Source organism: Montipora capricornis, chromosome 11 (genome assembly GCF_036669925.1).
Source record: "Montipora capricornis isolate CH-2021 chromosome 11, ASM3666992v2, whole genome shotgun sequence".
Taxonomy (NCBI): Eukaryota; Metazoa; Cnidaria; class Anthozoa; order Scleractinia; family Acroporidae; genus Montipora; species Montipora capricornis.
Window position 1 is genome coordinate 3,528,287 of NC_090893.1, and position 10,000 is coordinate 3,538,286.

At 37.0% G+C, this 10,000-nt stretch overlaps 1 protein-coding gene across 1 annotated transcript in view; it reads right to left on the reverse strand.

Moving 5' to 3' along the window:
* LOC138023690 (phosphoglucomutase-1-like) overlaps positions 1-7,612 on the reverse strand; it is a 20,413-nt gene extending 12,801 nt beyond the window's left edge. Inside the window, exons 1-4 of the mRNA XM_068870731.1 lie at positions 7,339-7,612; positions 3,943-4,024; positions 3,451-3,531; positions 2,521-2,796 (exon numbers count right to left, since the gene is read on the reverse strand). Of these exons, the coding sequence (XP_068726832.1) occupies positions 2,521-2,796; positions 3,451-3,531; positions 3,943-4,024; positions 7,339-7,581 (682 nt within the window). The 5' untranslated portion in view covers positions 7,582-7,612. The remainder of the gene's footprint in view (positions 1-2,520; positions 2,797-3,450; positions 3,532-3,942; positions 4,025-7,338) is intronic.
* Positions 7,613-10,000: the final 2,388 nt, after the last annotated feature.

A 10,000-nucleotide genomic window follows, 5' to 3' on the forward strand; every position in this document is an offset into this window, starting at 1 on the left:
ATGGCGTCAGTGTTCACGTTACTTTCGGTCAAATCTCAGCAAATATGTCTTGGTCCAGCGATCGCCATTAGTATGGAAAGCACATATTTGTGAAGAATCGAACTGCTTTGAAAGTTTTCCTTCAAAAGTGGCAGGACGCACGAAAATGCCCTGTGAAAGTAAACCTAATTTCCATCGAAACTTGGCACTTTGAGATGCGATGATTCAACTCTATCCAGTTGCAATGCATTCTTAAATGCAATGTACTGCAAGTAAGACTCTTGCTTTTATTGCAACAAATAGTAGTCCCAGCTATTAAAAATTATACTTAATTACATAAAAAATGTTTAGTTAGTGTAGTAATATTTACAAATAAAAATGCCTGCTTACCACAACTTTGCACTGCACTTTTCGATTTGATAAATTTCTTACTTTAAATTTGAGGGAAACTGTAGTAATTGAAATTTTAAAGATATTTACAAACTGTATAGTAAAATTTACATGACAAGTAATTATTGTAAAATATAATTTTGTTCATGATGATTTACATGATGAGTAATTATACATTATATTTGTAAATAATGTATATTTTAAAATTTTCATTCCCTTGTGTGGCTGCCTTGCATGGGTGTGTGTGTCACTATTTGCATCTTTCTGCTTTTGGAATCCCATTTAATAAATAATACAAATATAACAATTCTTTAAACTTTGTATGGTGAATTATTTTACCTTTGTCTGCACATTCAAGTTTTATGAGACATGTGACTGTGTGCAAGGAATGGCAGCAAAAATAAACAAAAACCAGGTCAATTAAACTTTTTGACACACAAAACAGCCATAATATTCAGGTATACCTTCACTTCAATTTCTTCTGCAAGTTTTTTGCAGTTACTATAAGTTGCCATACACCAAGAATGAAGTAAAAAAAAAATTAATGTCGGAACACAAAATGGTGTGTGATGTTCCATCATCCTAAATCAATGTATATTAATTACTTAACACTGTTGGAATCAATATTAAAATAAATTTTATTGGGACACATTAGTTATTAAATACTGGCTCAATTACTGATACGGTAATATTATTGATGTACTATATTTAATAATCCCCTTTCACCCCTAAACCGGCCATACTTAGTATTTAACTCATCAATAGGGAACCCCCAGGGGTCAATGGGTTAATTAATAGACTAAAAACATTTAAGACTGCAATGGCTGCACATTTTGTACATTTTCATCCTGGTTTAGGTAAATTTACATTATTCTCTGCAGTGAGATAGTAACTTACCACAAAAGTGAGCAATGAATATGAATGAGCATGAAATGCTCACATCAAAATTAATAAGTAGTTAATATTGTGTCAGAGTTCTATCACAAAGTCTGCTTTGCCTTTAATTGCCCTTTTAGTTTTAAACATTGCACAGAAGACAAGACCTGCTTTATGTATTTCCAGACATCCCAATTTTAATTGTACATTTAATGTGGGTGTAATTTACATCTACAAATGGTCAAGCATATATTTGTAGCATATATTATCAAGCATGCCTTCATGATCAGTTGATGTACCTAAGAATAATGTTTTGGTTCCGTTAAATGAAAGTTCTTGAAATTTTTAAGGTAGTGTATCTTGAGAGTGTTTGCACATGAGATAAATGCAGTGAACCAGGTTGGCCTCAGACACATACACAAAATAGAGGTGGCGCGGCTGGTATTAAATTTCTGTCGACATATCTGTTGAGATAAGATGTTCTTTCAAAGGACTGAGGACATCTCATAACTCTAAACGATCAATGCAAGAAAGTGAATGAAGTGACATACTTCCTTCCAGCGCCGCATTCAAGTTGGATATCGAAGCCTGCGAGCTCGAGGGATATACTTCGCAACCACGTTAGATAGTACTCCTTTCCCAACAAAGGAATCTGGCCTTTGCTTGGGTCTTTTCGCACTTTGAGCATTTGTTCCGATGCATTCACTTAAATGGAGAAATAAAGCTAAAAAGTATAAAAGCTGACTCGAAGCAACTTCAGAGGCGTTGCTTTCGCGAGCAAAAAGCTGCTTGCAAAAAGCGTAACGAAAGAAAACTTTCCGCCGACTAAAATGCCCCTTGCAGAATCTTTCCCTGTCACTTAAAGTTTAAATGACCACCTTCAACTGGCAGAAGCTATATAGAACGATCATAGAAGCACAGGTTCAAATCACCGCTTCGAAAGCCATCTTTGTTTACATCACAGCGCGCGGTTGGAAAACTGGATACTACAATTTTCAACAGCCAATCAGACAAAAGTCTCCTTTGTTACTGAGATGTTAGATTAGTGATTGGTTTAAAATTCTCACGTCAGTTTATTAACCAACAAAAAGGAAAACCAATCGCGACTTGCACGCGATTTTTCCCGCGCTTTGAACAAGTGTGAATTGCCACGAATTTGGATTGGTTCATTGCGCTACGTTTGCACCTTCTGTGATTGGTCGAAGTAATTACTTTGCTATTTGTTTTACGACACTCAACTGAAAACCCCTCTAGGAACAAATCTGCTAAACACACCTCCATACATAGCATTTGCGATGAACTTGAAAGGTGGCTGTCCATTTGCTCCAGAAATCAGCTTCTTCAGCAGATCAAAGTCAAAAATCTCTTTCATCAGCTGAGTGTAATCTTCCACTGAGTCTCTAACAGACACAGTAAATTTATGTCCCTCCACTTCCCAGCTTTTGCTACCAATGGTACCAAGGTCAACAGTGACTTCGTCACAAATTTTGTAGAATTTGATTGTTTGTGTTCGGGAGTAGATCTCATTAGTGACACCCTCTGGAGCAGGTCCTGTATTTATGGAAAAAGACAGTTATAAATTTTTGAAACTTAAAAATTACACGAAAAGAAAATGTCACTATAAACTGTAGTTACACCAACCACAAAGCTCCTCCATTGCTTATAATAATAATAATAATAATAATAATAATAATAATAGTAACAAATGTACTTAGTGTGCAATTCTAATCGCAATGCACTTACAATATAAATGGAAATAAAATAATATCTAATTTATGTTTAGTATAAGAATTTAATATAAAATATTAAAAAGTACATATAATTATGTTCATATAGTATTCATATAGTGAGCATATAATATTCATAAAGTGAACATATAGTATTAACCTGAAAAGTGTTTTTTAAACATAAATGTTTTGAGCCAAGATTTACTGTAAATAAACCACTGAAAACCCACAACTCCCTAATGCACTTCAGTGAAGGGCAAACGTTCAAAATGCCACTTCACACATCTTTCTTACAAAGGTTAATTTACATGTAGTTTATTAACTTGTTTGATAAAACCAACTTGTTTGTGATTCGCTCCCCACTGACATTTGGCCAAGTTTCTTTGGAAGCTAAATCATGTCATTAGAATTTAACCTCAGCTGGTAGGACCCGGGCACTGTCGAGTTAAACAACATACAATACAAAAGATTAATGTACCTCCATTTTCGGTGTTGTATTTGATTCCAAAGTCACCATTAGGTCCTCCGGGGTTGTGACTTGCAGTCAGAAGGATGCCACCTACAAAGAATGTCAACAAGGAGCTAATGGTTGACCCAATTCCCTTAGCAGAATTTTGGTTCAAAGGTCTGCCACTGAATGATGACAATTATGAGTAAGGGATAATAATAATGATAATGATGATAATAATAATAATAATAATAATAATAATAATAATAATAATAATAATAATAATAATAATTGATTACAATATTTACTATCCTTGAGGCATGATTCATTTCTAATGAATGTATTACGTTCTTGAGAAAAGGTAGATTTTACTCTGTCAAACGCCAGATTATTTTACTCTTCAATGGGTTAAACCAACAAGTAGGGTATGTCGTGTGTTAACAACAACACAGCGCAGTGAAGCAAACTACACAGAAAGTAATAATAATTATTATTCTCATTTCACTTCTGAATTCTTCTTACCTCTGGCCTTAATTTTTCGGATAATACAAGATACAGCTGGAGTGGAAAAGATTCCGTTCTGACCAATGACCAGTTCACCAACCTGATGAATAAATAAAGCAAGACTGCTTAGTTGGGGTTCAACCGGTGCTGGGTGCAGTCCATTCAAATTTAGTTGTCTAGCTGTCAAAGTCACGCAAAAAAGCCAACCAATTGACTGGCATGGTGCTATCAACAAAGAGGACAGGTTATTATTATTATTATTATTATTATTATTATTATTATTATTATTATTATTATTATTATTATTATTATTATTATATAAGGCATTAACTTTTCATTTTTGAAAAGCTCTGAGTCATCCGTCCAGTCGGAGTGTTAGTCATTCCGACGATCACAGCTGGGATGCAAGTTATTATTATTACTATTATTTCCACTTTCACAGGCTGATCTTTTGTACTATAAAAACCTATTATTATTATTATTATTATTGTTCATATCTCACACCACTAGTTGAATCAGTGGTCACGTATCCCTAGGTCATCCAGCTATTTCCTATAGCCTTAATTAGGTGCCTAGGGTGCTTCTTAAGACCTTTGCTGTTTCCAACAAGCAGGTTTTCTGGAGTAAGTTCAAGATCCCAGGAGTTCCTATCTTAGTAACCCACATCATCAAGTCTTTGGACACTGCCCCAAGTGCCCCAATTACAACTGAAACATTTAACAGATACGCTTTTACAGCTCCACATCTTTTGTATTTCAACTTTTAAATCCTGGTAGTGGTCGATCTTCTCGCATTCTTTTTCTACAATTTGGGTATCAAAAGGACATGCAACATTGATGAGTTGGCACACTCAGCTCGCCTTTTCCAGAACGACTATATCGGGCCTGTTGTGATCTACATGATGGTCTGTTTGAATTCTGAAATCCGGGCATGGTAGCTTCACTTGGTCATTTTTCCTTCACTTCATTATTATTACTATTACTATTACTATTACTATTACTATTACTATTACTATTACTCAAGTGAAGCTATGATCTTCGCAGTTATGAGCGCAATTTTTGCAATTGCGTAGAGAAGCCTGACCTCGCGAGGTCACGGGTTCAAACCCCGTTGAAGTCCTGAATTTTTCAGGCTTCTCTACGCAATTGCAAAAATTGCGCTCATAACTGCGAAGATCATAGCTTCACTTGATTTCATATCCGCAGTTCATATATGATTCATTTTATATACCATTTCATCATTGATTACTATTACTATTACTATTACTATTACTATTACTATTATTATCGCAGTATACACTTCTGAATGCTGATTTAAAATACTAATACATAGGGTGCCAAAGCGAAACTTATGAACCAGTCTCTACTGAAGTATTAACTATTATTAGGGAACTGGTCAAAACTACTGTTTTTGAACAGGACCCACCTTTGGAGTAGGGGGTTCTCAAAAACACCGCCTATCTTCGAACTTATCACATGAACATTACCAGTGCTGGAAATAACAGTCAGTCATCAGACATTGTCAGACCAAATTTTGAAAATGTTCGGCCAATTTCACATTATGATCGGACATGATGACCGAACATCTCACCAGCACATCTTGAGTTATCTTCTTCAAGGTGTTGTCAGTCAATAAATTATGTCCGGTGCAATTTGTCAAATGTCCAACCAAAATGAAGATCTGAAAGGACATATGTCCTGTGAATAAAGAAAAATTATTTCCAGCACTGCATTACCGACAACATTTTATTGGCTTTTAAATTTGAGTTGACACAGGCATATTCAGCTACGTGTAGCAAGAGTCAGCATTACTAGACAAACAAGAAAAGTGAGGTTTGAATCTCACTGTAATTTTTTACTGCTGGATAGAGGGGTGGCTATGCAATATAGACACCATCTTTTGACGTTAAGCAAGGGGGGTGCAGGCAGATCCACCACCATCTATTTTGTGGTTTGGTGGGTCCAGTTTTAGTGTAGTAGTTTTGAACACTTCCCTTAATATTATTATGCGTGAATTCTTGCTGTTCAGTATGCTGTACATGTAAACGCCTGCAGGGTTGGGTCCAAATCATGGTCCTTAGGGCACAACAGGGCTGATAAATTTAACCTTCCTAAAGTATATTGGGCTCTTCCTAATAAAGTTATTTTTTTTTTTGTAGTTCAAGGATGTTGATTGCCCCAGCGATTTTTTCCATGTGTTTTTCCAGTCCCTTCTTGATGAGCCCTAGAGCCTATAACAACTGGTATTGTTTCTGTTATTGTTGTTATTATTATTATTATTATTATTATTTATTATTATTATTAATAATTTGCTGAAGCTGAGGATTAAAGCAGTGTTTATGTCTGCAGATTTTGAATACTATCTCCTCGCAGGTTGTTCTGTTCACAGAAAGCCAATAATAATAATAATAATAATAATAATAATAATAGAGCAAGTTTCAATTGAGTGTCGTAAAACCAAAACCAAAGTAATTTCTTTGGCCAATCAAAAAGGACAGAGACAATTCAGTAAACCAATCAAAACTGGAAGTAATTACATGTAGCCGACACAAAGCGCCGGAAAATGTGTACGCGCGAGCCACGATTGGTTTTGGTTTCACTTCCGATTGGTTGAAAAAATGGTGTGAGAACTTTGGACCAATCACTGAGTGAAGTAATCATAAACCAAAGTCATTATCTAATTACTTTCGACACTCAATTGAAAACCGCTCTAATAACAATAATGATAATAATAATAATAATAATGTTTCAGTTTAAAGCTCTCTTGGGTTCTTGAGTTGAATGTAAGTATGCCAAGGAAAAAAGTGGAATTTGACGTTAATCATGCATAAAACACTGCACACTGAGACATTTACATAATACATATTTCTTATTCAAAAAGCTCAATTTGCCAGTTTTCGATAATGTATTGAACATTGTAAACACAAAAAAAAACTCTTGTCATCACAAAATAAGTAAAACAAAAACTGGTAAACAGCTGCAATTTAAAATAAAACTGGCTCGTCATGAAAAATTCACTTTGCTTCAGTGAGCATAAGCAAATATGTTTAACCCATGGGGGCTGATTGCTCATGCACTGCACATGTTACGTACAAGCAATTTACGACCACCATGCATGTGATCTGATATTTTGTACCATGAAACGACGTTGGAAAATGTTACATGCCATTCAGGAGCAAAATATTGGTTATGTTGATCGAAACATTAAAAAAAAATTATTGATTACCTTAATTAATATTTCAACCTGTGTGTTATTATTAAACTTACAAACAAGACAACGCACTTATTTTTGAAGGGTAAGGGAGTATGTTCAGTATTGTGGCGCTCTCAGTGTTGTAAAAGGTGCACTAGTTAACAGACTAGATTGAAAAATATCTAAGATCTCGCTTTTCAATTTCCACAATAAAAAACATACCCCATTTGCTGCAGCCATCTTTGCGATAAGCTGAATGGCGTCTCGCATGTAGAACCTTCCATCGCCACCGACGACAAGTGTACAATTTTTCCTCTTTTCCTCAGGAATCGAGTCGAAAATACACTGTACGAAATTCTCCGTGTAGTTTGTTTGTTTAAATACCGTCACAGCTTTTCTAAGACCCGAAGTACCGGGTTTTTGTCCTTCAAAAGGAGCAGTATTCTTAACCGTGACTTTCACCATGTTTACCAAGGCAATACCACAACGGATTTGTGATTTTCACTCACATGTCACGTATGTTTGTGAACCGTGAACGTCACGCAATCAAGTCCTCCCAAGGGACAATTGTTAACCATTTGAATAAACTGGGAGCATTCTCTATTGCTCATAAGTCACATCACGTTCTCTCGGCGGATTTTCGAGCAAAAGAGAGATTAATGTGAAAAATACATGAAAGATATTAAGCATCATCAACATTAGATTGTGTGACTGCGTGATGCAGTCGTAGTCACCTTTGCTTACCACAGACGCTCCAGTGGCTCAGTGGTTAGAGCATCCGTACTATTGTAGATCACGGAGGGTCGTGGGTTAAAATCCCATCTGGGGCTTAGATTTTTCCGAGTTCCCAGTTGATGATGATGCTTAATATATCTTTCATGTAAAAGAGAGACTGCTCGCAGTCTACCATTTGAAGGGATAAATGATCGAAATCTACCACAAAAAGCCAAACCGTGCTTATCTTTTCCAGGGGAAAATCGAGGACAGAGTGGCGTCACAATCTGAGAGGAAGTAATTTAAAACTCGTCAAAAAAAATCTGACAGCGGTCGATTGTCAACGGACCAATCCGAATTTCCCGTTGCAGGCGCGATCGGTTACAGAAAAGAGTGGAGTTTAAATGGCGAAGATCATTTCTCTCTTTCGTCTACATATATGCAGTCATTGTTATCGTCAAGTCCAAGGGAACAATTCATAGCAAGAATAGGAGGAAGGGCAATAAAAATTCAAGAGTGGCAGGGCTGGGGGGGAAGGGGGAGGTGTCATCAGCTAATCTGCATACAAAGACAGGGGACTATATGATTTTTTTACTTTTGTTTTATTTTCAAATGCGTTCAGTGCTCTCTGCACTAATGATACATTGCTTCGAGACTCTGAAACTGCTAACAGTTCATACATCGCAGTTTAAAGCTAATTACTGCAAAAAACAGTCACGGTATCGAGAAAATGATGTCCCAATATTACGTTCAGAACGAGTTGAGCAAGGTAACTTTACAACTGGTATCTGGTGTTCCCCATTGGTTTCGCTCTCTGAGACCTCCGCACTACTGCTTTAGTGGGGACATGACTGCTTTCATTCTGTAAGGGGTCAAAACGCGGCAGATACAAAACGCAGGTCGCAGGTCACAGGGCACAGGACCCAGGGCACAGGTCATTATTTAACCTATACAGAAAGTATCCTAAACATTCATAAAAGCTAACCTTAGGCCTAATCAGGCCTAATTAGGCCTAATTAGGCCTAGGCCTAAAGAAAAGTATCCTAAACATTCATAAAACGGCTAATTTTAGGCCTTAAGTAGGCCTAACGAAAAGGTTTTAGGCCTAAGGTTAGCTTTTATGAATGTTTAGGATACTTTCTATATAGGTAAAACAATGACCTGTGACCTGTGACCTGTGATCTGTGCCCTGTGACCTGTGACCTGCGCTTTGTACCTGCCGGTCAAAACGTTTTGTTTTACTTTCTGGCGGATCTTACCAGCCCACCACCTTGCATAAATAATGAATGGTCCCTAGCTTGTGCCCAACAAATTCACCTGCTCTCAAGTGAGTGGCTTCATAGCTCAGCTATAGAGCATTCCACCGGCATCGCAGGGGGCCATGTGTTCCAATCCCGTTGGACCCGCCTGAATTTTTCAGGTTTCTATAAGAGACAATTGCTTAAATTGTCGAGATAAGTACGAGGAGGATCACTTCTTTCTTTCGATGAAACTGTTTGAAAATCGTCAGAAGAGAGAAAAGGAAGAAATGCAACGGCCTCCTAAAAGTTGTATGCCCTATTCTCACTACAGCGTTAGATTCGAAAAGACGTTCCTTCTGATGCACCTTTGTCTATCATCAACACTAATGCCGACTAAATTGAAACTTTCGAAAACAGTTCTTGTACGTTGGTCTTCCTTTGGTTAGCAATGACGGAGGACACTTTTCAGAATCAACTGCATATAAATACCCTGCCACTTAATAGCCATCGGTATGGATCAGGACTACCCGCATGGATCTATTCTCTATTTGATAAAGTTAGGAGCCAGTCATTAGGAGCATTCCTCCGAATTGAACGTCTTTCCTGCGAATGAGACTCCTGCGGGAGCCCGATGACAAATCACAAGAAGCAAACTTGACGTCATAGCGTCACCGAACCGGAACTGCCTTTAATTTGTTTTTTTGCGGAAAAGGTAGTCAAAAAAATTACCGTAACAAACGCTTGGTATGGGAGTTGTTCGCTCCTAATCATGGACTCCTGATGATTGAAGGCTTTCTACGAGTCCCCCTTCTGACAGTTCTCTCGTCTGTCGTTACAGAAGGGTGATGCCATTGAAATGAAAGGAACGAATTTTGATAAACTAAAGGAATGAAAGAAAGCAAGGAAAAAAGTCAAAAACAACTACGCGG